At 44.9% G+C, this 13,776-nt stretch overlaps 1 protein-coding gene across 1 annotated transcript in view; it reads left to right on the top strand.

Annotated features, from left to right (window-relative positions):
- Positions 1–12,215, top strand: part of NEO1 (neogenin 1) — a gene marked incomplete at its 5' end in the record, with an annotated part of 189,249 nt that extends 177,034 nt beyond the window's left edge. The window contains 8 exons of the mRNA XM_080626581.1: positions 526–598; positions 1,510–1,653; positions 3,373–3,611; positions 4,243–4,335; positions 7,576–7,734; positions 9,012–9,266; positions 9,585–9,721; positions 11,617–12,215. Coding sequence (XP_080482707.1) covers positions 526–598; positions 1,510–1,653; positions 3,373–3,611; positions 4,243–4,335; positions 7,576–7,734; positions 9,012–9,266; positions 9,585–9,721; positions 11,617–11,700 — 1,184 coding nt within the window. The 3' untranslated portion in view covers positions 11,701–12,215. The remainder of the gene's footprint in view (positions 1–525; positions 599–1,509; positions 1,654–3,372; positions 3,612–4,242; positions 4,336–7,575; positions 7,735–9,011; positions 9,267–9,584; positions 9,722–11,616) is intronic.
- Between the last annotated feature and the right edge of the window lie 1,561 nt (positions 12,216–13,776).

Genomic DNA, 13,776 nt, shown 5'->3' on the forward strand with positions numbered 1-13,776 from the left:
CCAAAAACCGTTTTGTGAAGCCTCATTGTCACTTGTGGTGAAGGTGACATGAACAGAAGAGAATGAGGAGAAGCTGAAAGCAAGTTTTTATGGATTTCCCCTGGTTTTGATCCTCCATTTATTTCCAGTCTTCCACACTCTGTAATTAGGTATTGGGAAAAAAAACTCCCATGTAATTACTGCCTCGAGATGATTAACTCTACAAGTGTGGCAAAGCCACTTGCCTCAATAAAACCTGTGTATTACTGCAAATAATATTGATTATGTTTTTAAAATGAGTAACAGGAGAGGCTCCTGAGCTTACTTGGGAAAATAGTAATGTGGGAAACTGGTTATTAACTAGCTCTTTGGAAGAAGTGGTTCTCAGGGAGGAGCACAGCTGCTGCTCAAAGGCAAATCCTGCTGTAGGGGAGGGAGAAGGAGGAAGTTTGAAAAGAGCTACCTTAGAGATGCTCAAGTGTGTGTTTATGTGTATGGGTGTGGATATATATGTATACACAATTACCCCCTGCATCCCCTTTTCAGCTTCAGGGTCTGCAGGGAAAGGAAGCCGCCCTGTGGACATAGGACCAGATTACAAACCGCCGCTGGGTGGTAAGTGCTGTTCTTCAATCTAAACACAGTATCTTTTGGTGTTTCACCAAGTGATGCCATATCCTCCTGAAAGTACTCATTACGTCTGTTCGAGGAACTTTTTCTGTCTGTGGTGATAGTTGTTCCCACTCAAGACATCATTTCCTACTTCTGTCATAGGGCTCTTGCCTGCTGTGTGGGGTATGTGGAAAAAAATATTGTTGCATGCATGTACATTTCAGCCTGAAGCACGATAACCAGATCGTGTTCCCAGTTTGGTTTTAAATAGCTGCTGGAGTGCACAAGTGTAAAATTAATTCAGGAAGAACATAGGAGGAAGGAAAAAAAGTCATCTTAATCCTTCTCCTGATCAGCACTTTGCATTGTGGAAGCCTTGCCCTAAGGTATTGCTTGTTAGTGCTACATGAAATGTGAGTCCTTCAGAGGAGGGTGCCCACTGTAGAACACCAATACCAGTTCTTGGGATTTCTGATCATAGAATGCTTTGGGTTGGAAAGGACCTCAAGATCATCCAGTTCCAACCCCCTACCACGGGCAGGGACACCTTCCACTAGGGCAGGTTGCTCCAAGCCCCGTCCAACTTGAGCTTGAACACTGCCAGGGATGTAGCATTTAACACTTCTTTGGGCAGCCTGTGCCAGGGCCTCACCATCCTCACAGGAAAGAACTTCCTTGTACCTAAGCTGAGCTTCCCCCTGTTTAAATTTAAACCCATCACCCCTTGTCCTGTCACTACAGTCCGCGGTGAAGAGTCCCTTTCTGGCATCCTTGAAGGCTCCCTGCAGATACTGAAAGCTGCTCTGGGGTCTCCACGCAGCTTCTAGAAGTCTTTGCTGGGCTCTGCTGGCTTTTGATGAGGATTTTTTTCTACATGAAAAATAACGCCTTTCTCTTGTCTCAAACTCTTCCAGGCAGCAACAGTCCCCACGGAAGCCCAACCTCTCCCTTGGACAGCAACATGCTCCTTGTAATCATAGTGTCTGTTGGAGTGATCACCATTGTGATTGTGGTGATAGTCGCCGTCTTCTGCACCCGTCGTACAACTTCTCACCAAAAGAAGTAAGCTGTCAGGGTGGCACTGGGACAGTTGTCCTGCCTGTGGTGGTGATGGTGATGTTCTGTATTCCCTAATCAGTGTTGCAGAGTTTACAAACCAGCAAGAGTTTAAAGGCAAGCTGGGGCAATGCCTTCCCATATACCTGCAACTGCCCCTCTCTGAGGAGGGTTAAAGTAGTGCTTCCAGACACTAGCCAGTCCTTCTGTTTAGAGCTGTGAGCTCAACAGGCAGATTCTCACTTCTGTTCTTAGCAGGTACTTCATGGTGTGGAGTTGCTTTACGAGCAGGATAATACCCAGTTTTTAGATAGATGCTGGAGTGGAATTGGAGTCTGGTGCTGGACTCCTTAGAAAAGTGCTCCAAAATCCAAAATATAGATGGATATCTGAGTTCTTCCCTCATGTAGAGCATCTGAATTCAAACTACAGCAGCAACACTTCCATGTATAGGCTCCTGACGAGGTTGCTCCGGCCTGTTCTTTCAAAAGAACTGAAGAGAGCTGAAAGCTTTTTTGGTTTAGTTTGAAAAGACTCTGTAATGCAAAAGAAAGGTTTAAGAAAGTGATGAAAAGCCAGGCTTGGAGGATAACCTCCACTTCCTTTGCTGAAGGTGAACCCTCCTGCAAAAATGCAAGTCCTTCCAGAGAGAAGAGCAAGGATATGTGAGTGGTGGTTGAGCAACTGGGGGATATGCGTGGGAGAGGGCAAAATTCATGGCATTTTGTTTTCAAAGAGCAGAAATAACCCTGTGAACTCTTGCCTTTGTTTCTCCAGTCCTAAATGCCACCTCTCTCACATGCAGCAACCCACAACCAGTGAATAGCCTTCTCATCTGTTATAGTTGCAGTGCCTAAAGCAGGGTGCCAGGAGCACGTCTGGCTGCAAATCACCTCACCAGAGGCTCTGCTCACTGATGGCTTTCAAGATTGTATTTAGTCCTATCTTAACCAGTTCTAGGAAACGTGCTACCCAGAAGGGATGCCTTCCTGCATCACTGCCAGGGTCCAAAGCAAGCGGGGTGTGAAGGAAAGTGCTGGACTCTGCACAGCATGTCAAATAGAATCACAGAATCCCAGACTGGTTTGGCTTGAAGGGACCTTAAAGCTGATGCGGTTCCAACCCCCTGCCACGGGCGGGGACAGCTTCCACTAGAGCAGAGTGCTCCAAGCCCCATCCAACCCAGTCTCATGTCTGCCTCACAGTTTGCTGCTGCCTGTCTTTAGCAGCGATGAAAAGCTCCTCAGTCAGATGTGTCTGTCCTGAGCAGCAGTGAAATGAACGTTCTTGTCATTAATCTTCAAAGTTAACCATCCCATTTGGGGTAATCAGCTCTTCGCACACTCTTCCCACAGCTATTGTTTGAGGTTGGTTGTGCACCCTGGAGTATGGGCACAGCATGATGGATGTACGCTTCCTGTTTAGAATATTCTCTTAATAAGCACAAGTACTGGAAACTTTACTTTGTTGGTGAAGGCTCGGACTGCAGAGCACAATTCTGCAGCGAGTGTAGCATTTGAGACAAATTTCCTGGCACCAGAGTTGTAGAATATGCTTTGAGGTGTCAGATGTGCTTATATGTAAAATTCAAAGCTTCCTGCCCAGTGGGCAGCTCCTGCTCAGCTGGATGCAAGATCTGAGGGAAATCACATTGCAAATTTGCCTTTTCCAACAAGTGAAAGGAAGCCTCTGTCTAAGAACATTCCTTTTGTTTCCCTTCCCAAGGAAACGAGCTGCCTGCAAATCAGTGAATGGGTCCCACAAGTACAAAGGAAACTCCAAAGATGTCAAACCTCCTGACCTTTGGATCCATCACGAAAGGCTGGAGCTGAAACCCATTGATAAATCTCCAGATCCCAATCCAATCATGACCGATACCCCAATCCCTCGCAACTCCCAAGACATCACCCCAGTTGATAATTCCATGGACAGCAATATCCACCAGCGGCGGAATTCCTACAGAGGTGAGGTTTAAAATTAACTGTATCTGGTGAAATCACTTTACTGACAAATTACTCTTGTTTCCAAGTAGTGAATTGGGTTTGTGCCTAGTTTATAGGACTCTCTGAAAAGGATAGATCATACTCCTAGTGTGAATGTTGAGTGCCCAAGAGTTAAATCATGACTGTCCCTTGGTAAATACCAAATAGTAGTCATCTAACAAGTGTTTCATGTTAAGTAGTTGAGACACATGTGACGTTCTCTCAGTGGTCAAACACACAATCAGGTTTTGGTGCTTTAACCAGCTTGACTCTTGAGGTGCGGGTGAGTTTTCACTTGGGGAATGGTTAACTTGGCTTACCCAACATGTGACTCTTTGCACTGCAAGCTCATTCCCCATAGCTGCACTGCCTGAGGTTTGGTTTTGCAGTATGGCCCAGAGAGTTTCTCCAGTGCCTAATAATCTTTACCCTAACTGTCCTCTTCTCCACCTTTTAGTGAAGGATGAAAGAGCTGTTTTTATCAGTTATGAGTCACAGAACTGCTTACAAAGAGGACAGCCCAGAAATAAAGAGAGGAGGATTGAAACAGTCTGGTACGGTACCACAGAAGTCTTGCTGCAGTGGTAAATAACCTTCAGTGTTTTTCCTTCAGGGCATGAGTCAGAGGATAGCATGTCCACACTGGCAGGAAGAAGGGGGATGAGGCCCAAGATGATGATGCCTTTTGATTCTCAACCACCTCAACGTAAGTCAACAGCCCACCTACTAGCTGGCTTGAAATGGGGAGCACCCAAACAACCGTGTTGATACCATATGCGCAGACACACACTCACATACTGCCTTTCTACTTACTGCTCCTAAGTAATTCTGTTGTATCTGCAGTGGAGCAGTTCAAAGAAGGTACCCTTAAGAGGAAAAACTGGATTAGGTGTATTTGAGCAAAGGCAGGTGTGCTGCAAAAGTGGGGGAAGAGTTAGGAATGTGTCCAGCTGTCCCAGTCTCCAGCAGTGGTGACTGCAGGTGGAGTTTAGGGAGAGCCTGTGTCACTGAGAAAGACGATCGATTAAACAGGGATACCTGAAGAATCTCCTGCTTACTATTCTCCATCTGTGAATCTATCCTCTGAGAATCTATCTTCTCATAGTGGCTCAGGAGCAGCTTCAGAAATTATGCTGAAGTAGTGAATTAGGAAGAGAGAATTGGATAGATCACTGCATGTTTCAGTGCAAGATATCCCCGCTTGGGAGCTTGTCCCCTAATTTGCCAAGCAGAAGGAACGGCTCTAGCAGTGTTCAAGGCCAGGTTGGACACAGGGGCCTGGAGCAACCTGCTCTAGTGGAAGGTGTCCCCGCCCGTGGCAGGGGGTTGGAACAACCCAAACCCTTCTGATTCATTCTATGATTTATCCTATGATTCTATGAAGGAGTAACATGCTCATCTCTTGGAAAGACTACCAAAAGCCTGCAGTATGTACTTTAGCTTTGCTCCATGATGTGTCTGTTATCAAATTGATTAGAACATGGCTAGAGCACTGATAGAGGCTGAGATTTTGTGAGTCTGGCAGAGCATACTCTTAAATGAGGAGGATATGTAGTGTTCAAGGCCAGGTTGGACAGAGCCTTGGGTGCCATGGTTTAGTGGGAGGTGTCCCTGCCTGTGGCAGGGGGGTTGGAACTGGATGATCTTAAGGTCCTTTCCAACCTGAACTATTCTATGATTCTATGATATCTGGGGTTTTATTTCTTATCTGTGCGTTTCCTTATCACTTAATGATGATTCGAGCAAAAGTGCTGAACTGAAATATTGTTGAGGCAGTAGAAATAGATTTTAATTACTAGAATCAAACAGTGTATCTACTTTTCCAATGATGACTCTGAGATGGAAAAAGACTTGGCAAAACCTCCAAACAGCTGGGAACCCTGACGGCAGAACACAGGTAAAATGTACCCGAGTTAATATGCAGAGACAGAATGATGAGGCAAAATCACTGTGTGCTTATCTAGTCTGAGCTTAGACTTCCCTGAGCACCATGGTCGTGGTCAACCCTGGAGCCAGGTGATTGCTACCCTGACCTTTGTGTTAAGTGGAATGATTTCACACTAGTCCAGCATGTTTCAGCTTTATTTTTTGCTTTATTTACCTGAAGTGAGCGCTTGGTTTATGGGGCCTCTTTGTGTTTTTCCAAGTGTCCTGATGCCTCTTAAGTGTCCTTAGCTCACTTTGTGAATCTGTGACTGTTTCCTTATTTTCCAACCTTTTTACAAGAGTAGTATTTTTATTCTTAGTTTTACTATAAGTAAAGAGTTGTTTTCTCCAGGTTTTAAATGTGTGAGGAAGGAGTGAAGGATGCAGTTTTACACTGATAATCTGTATATTCTAATTAGTTTCTTGAAAGTTTGTCTTCTGTCAAATATGGGTATCTAACAAAGGGCATTGCAGCTACTGGATTCTGGTGGTTTCTTGTCCTATGCCGGGTGCTGAAACATGTTGAATTCAGGCTTTTGTGACCCCATAACAAGTTCAGATTGCAATAGGTCTTACCTTGCACTCCTCTAAGTGTTTCTTCTCTCAAAGGGATGCAACACTGGATACACAGAGCATCAGATAGACCCATACAGGAGCTGGTGCTGAAAGGTGCCAAGTGCTCCATGGAAACAGCGTAGCAAAGTACTCCTGGTGCTGCGTTATTCAGTGAGAAAGATACTCAGCATCTTCCATGCTCAGTCCCACCTAGGGTGAAAAGATACACAGTTGACAGAGGTGATAGAGTGGTGATAGTTATTTTAGGGAGGTGGTATATTGCCGTTCTACCTTTTGCTTGTACTCAAGCTGATGTGGTAATGCTGCAGATCGAGTTGTGGGTATGACCTTTTCTTTGCAGCACAAACCCCAGCTTTGATTTCTCATTGTGATACCAGCCCTGCTGCCTTTGCTTGGAAAGCCGCTCTGTTTTCCCCCTCTTTATTAGATCTTGCCTTGTCCAGAAGGAGCAAACCAGAAGCAGACATAGGTGGCTTGCTGTGACAGGTTAGGATGATGCACTAAATGTCAGGAAGGATGCGTAAGGTCTTCTGGTGCCTGAGGGCTGAAGATTGGGTTTGTGACTGTGTTTGAGGTTTTTATCCTGGTCACAAAAGCTCTGAGGGCTTCCAGCTGTAGATTTCCATCTTATAGTACGTGGAAAGGTCGATATAATATCTGTGTAGATGCCTTTTTGCAGAAGCTCCACAGAAAACTCTCACTGGTATGTGAGGGCCTTTCTCAGCAAGCAGAAGGCAGGACCATTTCGTATGTTAAAGGCTGTGCCTGCAGAGACTTTCCTATGGACTTTTTTTGCCTCCCACTATTCAAACGTAGTTATTTACCTCTTAAATCCTAAATAACGGTAATTTACTGTATTCAATTTTAGTGTAATTCACAGTAATGGTGTGTGCCTGGTTAGCTCCTCCTTTGACAACTGGAATACAAAAATCTGAAAGGATACTAAGAAGCAAAGGGCTGGTTTTTTCTTACCACATCACATTTTAGCTCTTCATGCGAACTTTTCTCTTCCTCGAAACAGCTCATCACGATCTTCATTAGGAGCAGGTGGTACAAGTTGGCCTGTAAAGATATATGTAATGTAGGTCTGATAACCCAGTGAATTACTGGCAAAGCCCAGCAGGTTAAGCTGGCTTAGGGTGAACTTCCTGAGGATGTGGCTTTTCACAGGAGCAGGTTTTCCTCCAGATTCTGCTTTGGAATCCAGAGCTGCTGCCATTATGGGATTTAGCAGGGAGGGAGCTGAAGTGCTGGAGCAGAGTTGGAAAATTGGGATTGAAATACATCATCTTGGTGTCACTGTGGACCTGCTGAGATTTACTCGCTGTCAGTCTGCCTCCCCTGCTCAGTGGCTTGGTGGGGATGGGAGGGATGTGGTGTGTTTCAGTACATGTGCATGCTTGTCTGTATGTTAAGCATTTTTCTGTCTTGTATTCATTCACAGCTGTGATTAGTGCTCATCCCATCCATTCACTCGATAACCCTCACCATCATTTCCACTCCGGCAGCCTCGCTTCTCCAACTCGCAGCTATCTCCATCACCAGGTCAACCCGTGGCCGATTGGCACATCCATGTCCCATTCAGACAGGGCCAATTCCACAGGTGAGACATTAATGAGCAGATAGATTTTGCTTGTAATGGAACAATGAGTGGAAATCAAAGCCTGGTACTTCACTTGGTTGATCTCTGTTGTGGTGTGCCCTGAGGGGCAAAGTGATGGCTTTAAGTGCAGACCAAACCCTTGGCAGGGTTTTCTGTGAACAGTTTCTGGTGTAGATCAGATTATGTCCTTGGAAAAGGAAGCTTAATGTTTTATATGCAGCTTCAAGTAGGAAGATTCCTTATTCTAGAGCCTTCAGCCATGGAGTCTGAAACATCAGATTAAATCTAATTTAATCTACTTAATACAACAACTTTTATCCCAATTAGTTCCATGTAAAACCAAGGGAGGACAAAAATCCAGCCTTTGCTCTGAGAGCTGACTTTGATTGATCTTCCTGAAGCACACAGAGAATTGTATTGATTCCTATGCAGGATTTTCAGGCCTGAAGCCCAGGCATTTGCTATAGTTCTTGTAATGTCTCCAGTGCAAGGGTACTTCTAAGTTGCACGTAAGTAACGTCATGAGATGAAGTGAATTCTGAGCTTCTCTAGTTTAAGGTTACATTTTAACTAAGGTGCCGCAGCCAACAACTTGTTTCCTTATGGAAGCCATTCAGGAGGCTGCAAATACCCAGGCAGATGGTAAGTTGGAGGTTTCCCTTGTTCTCTTTGTATTCCTGAAGTGGCAGCCTCTCAGAGTCCAGATCGTTCCCTGCATGTGGTCCAGGTAGGATCACGATGCCCTCAATTCAAGGCACCATCTCACTGTTTTCTTAGATCAGTAGATTCAGCAGAGTGGAGCCTGATGAAAACAAGCAAATAAAGGCAGCAAGTAAAGGGTTTTCAGTAAGTGAAGGGATTTCAGGTTTATCTCAGGAACAGTTTGGCTTGTCAGCACACATTATGTATACCTGTTTAAGAAGGCCAATCCTGTGAAATACTCCAGGGTAAAGTAAGATTTGTGTTTCATGCTGTTTATTCAAGGTCTTACTCCGTGTAGCTGTTTCAGTGTAAATCTTGATTTGGTGTTATATCCATGGAATCATTCAGTCCTCAAGCTTATTCTGTTATTAGACAGTCATTGTCGTTCACCTCAGAACAGAGCAGTTACACAGAATTGGTGTCATTTGCTACACAGAGGGTTAATCTGTGAATTCACTTCTTAGCTGCTAGCAGTGATCTTGGAAAAGGTACTTGCAGACACTCCTGGTTTCATCTGCCCATAGAGAATATTTCTGTTAAAGAAAGGAAACCTCTCCATGTTGTGTGTGTTGTAGAATCCGTTCGGAACACGCCCAGCACAGACACCATGCCGGCTTCCTCATCCCAGACCTGTGCTGACAACCAGGACCTGGAAAGCACCACAGGGTCCTACCTGGCTAATGCACAAGAGGAGGACTCGGCTCAGAACCTGCCCACGGCCCATGTCCGTCCTTCCCACCCACTGAAGAGCTTTGCAGTGCCAGCCGTTCCACCTGCTGGTTCCACGTACGACCCTGCGCTGCCCAGCACGCCCCTGCTAACACAGCAAGGTGAGCAGGGAACAGCGGGCAAGACAAAGAGAAAAAGGGGATTTTAAGGAAAGAAGAGAAGCTCCTACAGGGTGAGGGGGAGAGTTGGACATCAGCGGAAATATGCCAGAGGCTGGGGTGATTTTTGTCTTTCAAGGCCCTTTTATCTACATCAATAAATGAGACAAAATGTCAGACTCGGCACTCCATAATTTGAAGTGCTTATTTTCCTCTAATAGAATCCTTTTTATTCTCCTACTTTCAAGAGCTTTCTGGATAGGCAAAGCAATTTGTTACCTGGTATAACTGTGGTATAACTGTGTCACACTTCATTTTAAGCTCCTGCCCATCCAGTTCACTCGGTGAAGACTGCGTCGATTGGGACTTTAGGAAGAACTCGACCTCCTATGCCCGTGGTAGTTCCCAGTGCCCCTGATGTGCAAGAGACCACCAGGATGCTTGAGGACTCAGAAAGCGTAGGTACTCTTAACACTGCCAGGGGCTTTCTTTGGCAGTGCTGATCAAACTGTGGTGAATCTCTCTTTAGGGGACACTTGGAAGCTTTAGTGATGTCTGCACTGAGACTGTCAAAAGGATAACAAGTCTTCTGACTTCCACCAAGTGCTGGTTAACCCATATCCAAAAACATAGTGCAAGGCAGTAAATTCAGAGAATAAGCACTTCAGTTTTCAAGTTCTTTCTAAATCTGAAAGTTTAAGAGCATACCTTCATTCCTAGTTACACAGTACCTAGTCTTTGCATTCTTCACAGTATTCAGCACCTAAGGGAGCTTTGGTTTATGACTTGGGCTTCCATGCTGGAGCTATAGTGCCCTGCATGTCTTGGTTTTGCCTGCTTCTCTTGATGTAAAGAGCATCTTTGTCTGCAGAGCTGAAGGCCTCCAGCAGTGCCTTTTGCTCTCTGTACAGCTGAAGATGATGTATTCAGGCTGGCTTTGAGATGTCAGTGATTTCACTCAGGTTTGCCAGCATACTGTGTCTGGATCCTATGAAAGTCCTGCAGCTGCAGGTTGCTGCGCTGCTGCAGAGCAGCCAGAGTGTCACTGCAGTTGGAAGAGTTAGCATTAGTGCTAAAATGAGCTTCAACCTCAGGGTGATGAGCCATCACCCCAAATCTGGGTTTAGATACTCATATAGGAGTGTTCTGGTTTGGGGGGAAAAATGCAACCAATTGCTGAGCTTCTTTGGAAGCAGCTTTTAAGAAAAGGAGATGTGTTGGGCATCAGGCGCTGGAAGAGCTGTTTTCCTTTCAAATTGCAAGCCAAAAAGTTACTGCATTACTGCCACAGGAAATGCTGATCATTATTATTATTTCTTGTTTCTTTATTGCCATTTCCTTTTGTCACCCTCTTGCTTTTCTTTCTGTATGCAGCCTTGATTTGGTGCGCTTTTGCCCTTCTGTCTTGTTGTCATTCCTACTTCATTCTTTTTCTTCAGTTGGTACCAAAAACATACTCATTAGTATATTCATCGAATTTGTAATACTGAGATATGGCCATTAATAAATGTCTTCATTAATAAGTACAGTCTGCAATCAGCTGAGCAGCAGCCTGAATATTAGACTCTAGCCAAAGGTCTAATAACAGCCTTTAAACCTATAGAGCAGAAACTATGAAGCAGGTTCTAGATCTGGCATTAGCAGAGCTGGTATTGGAATACCATGAGCAGCCTGGATGCCTCCTATGAAATCGGTGCTGAGAGAGCAAAGAGGGTTTGGAGAAAGGCTCCAAGAATGTAAGGGCTTGAAAACCACACAGTACTGGGAAAGACTTGGTCAGCTTAGGAAAGGTTTTGAGGTGAATCAGTTCATGGTATCTCTGTACATCCATGCAGTGATGGCAGAATAGAGTCATAGATTGGTGTAGGTTGGAAAAGACCTTTGAGATGATCAAGTCCAACCGGTAACGATGATAGCTGTTCAGTATAGCTGCAGCTACAGAGTTGAGGCTATAAATGGAGTGGGATTTTAGCAAAGCAAAATGATTCTCAGAGCAGTTCTCCTGAAGTGATTCCTTTGACCTTTTTTCCAAGTAAGCTGGGAAGATGTTTCTAAAATACCTACTTTGATTCAAAGGAAGCTGTTATCTCAAAGCAGGAATTGATACAAGGAAAACAGATAAGATGGTCACAGCCTTAAAAGTCAGTGAAGCTATGAATCACTACTGTGCTTAAAATAGAGACTTGTTTCAAGTTACTAATTCCTGTAACTGTCAATAAATCTGCTCCTGCTTATTCATGTGTCAGGGTCACAACCTGCTCCAGAACCACTGACTGTTCCTTGTTACTTCTTGCTCTGTCCCTCTTCAAAGACAAGAGGTTGCCCTCTCAGTCACTCTTTCCATCTCCCACAGAACTATGAACCGGATGAGCTGACCAAAGAGATGGCCCACCTGGAAGGACTTATGAAGGACCTTAATGCCATCACTACAGCATGACCGCCCTCGCCGGGACATGACTCCAGACAGTGTCACAAGTCTTGGGACTCAGCCTTGGAACACAAGGAATTGTACAGAGGAAAAAAAGAGAAAAAAAAAAAAAGGGAAAAAAAAAATAGAGGAAAATGAGAACGAGGGACAGCACATGGAAACGGGAACCAGCCAGCATTCGTGCTACAGCTGGTCAAAAAGAGATGACCCTTCTTGTCATCGTCCTGCAGTGAAGTCTTTGCCAAGTTGAATTCCAGTGACCTGCTGAGACCGTGCAGGGTGGGATGCAGCAGGCTCAGATCCAGCATCCAGACTAAAGGAAAGAAAGTGGACTTGAGGGTTGTTTTATTTCTGGTCAGGTTTTGTCTCAGTGGTGTGATTGCCCTGCCTTTTCAGTGTTGGACATTGGCATTTATGTACAATTTTATTTGTGTTTTTATTTTAACTTTTTTTATAAAAAGGAAAAAAAAAATTGTAATAAAAAAGAAAAAAAAAGGAAGAAGAAGAAAAAGGAGAAACTGTTGTTTTCCACAGCCTAGACTGAAGTTTGACTGCTTGTTCTATTGTGTATGGAAATTCATTGCCAGTGTGGGTTGTTCTGTTTTGTTTTTTACCCTGCGTATTCCGACGTCCCCTTCTGGCAGTTAATCCATGGCCTTTTGGGATGCTGCACTGCTCTTTGTAAGCTTTTTTTATTATTTTTATATTATAATTATTAAAAGCCTGACTTTCTCCTCTCATCACTGTGAGATTCCCGCTCTGTTTGAATTGAAATGTAATTTAAAAGGCTTGTTTGTCGCTTTTTTGTGCCGTTTCAATATTTTGAGTGGGGGAAATATAGCTGGGGAAGGGGAGGGGATCCAGGGGGAGGTTTCAGTATTGTTGGTTTCCTGTCTTTCCCCATGGACCCGAAAGACTGAAGAAAATGAAAGCATCTTCTGTAACGTCCTTCCTTGGACCTTCAGCATACTGTGTCCCTGGTTACTGACTTGCAGTGAGAGTCTCATTGAGAAACGTTAAAAATCCTAATTCCTCCTGTAAAGTAAGGTAAATCCTTGTGTTCAGATGACACTACAGCTTGCTTTGGCTCTGTTTTGTTGGTGGTAGTGGAAAGTTCACCTCATGAAGCTCTGAAGTGCAGATGGAGCTCACTGAGCAGGGAGGCAGCAGCTCCTCACTGGTGGTGCTTAGGTTTGGGCTATGGGGACCTGTTCTCATCAGCACTACACCGTATCGTACTTCTGAGAACGCTGCAGATGTTCCCAGTGCCACCCAGTTGAAGTTCTGGCCCAGGCCATTTAAACAAGAGTCCTTCCCTTAAGGATTCCTCAGAGACAGAAGAAAGGCAAAAATGTATTGGTTTTAGGCTTTTGAAACCAGTTGAGATGAAAACCGGTGTTAGTGACGGGGGTGCTGGGCACAGAGCTGTCTGGAAAGGAAGGGAAGATAAAAGGGAACTCCTGTGTGAGGGGAGGAAAAAGGGGTTTTCTTTTCTCCCTGGCTTGAAAAGAGGGACTGTATTTTGGTCATTTTAACAAGGCCAGGGTTGGACACAGGGGCTTGGAGCAAGCTGCTCCAGTGGAAGGTGTCCCTGCCCATGGCAGGCGTTGGAGCTGGATGAGCTTTGAGGTCCCTTTCAGCCCAAGAAGTTGTCTCTGGAAAGTCTGTAGCAGGTTGCCCAGAGAAGCTGTGGCTGCCCCATCCCCGCAGACACTGAAGGCCAAGCTGCATGTGGTTCTGAGCAACCTGCTCTAGTGGAAGGTGTCCCTGCTTATTGCAGAGAGGTTGGAACTGGATGAGCTTTGAAGGTCCCTTCCAACCCAAACTATTGTATTCTATGATGATTTTAGGTAAAAAAGAAACTGCACTCAGCTGCCTGAGGAACTTGTGTGCCATTTCACTGAAAGGAAGCTCAGAACTTACTGATGATTCAGATGGAGAACCTGCTCCTCCTGAGCAGTCAGATGTGGGAGCTGGGACACGCAGGTAACAGGCATTCCAGGTGAGAGGTGCTGCTGTAGTCCACAGCGTCTCTGCTGGATGTCTGCACCTGTTAGAGCAGGAAGAGGAAAGGCAGTCATCTGC

The sequence above is a fragment of the Psittacula echo genome (genome assembly GCF_963264785.1).
Source record: "Psittacula echo genome assembly, chromosome: 10".
Taxonomy (NCBI): Eukaryota; Metazoa; Chordata; class Aves; order Psittaciformes; family Psittacidae; genus Psittacula; species Psittacula echo.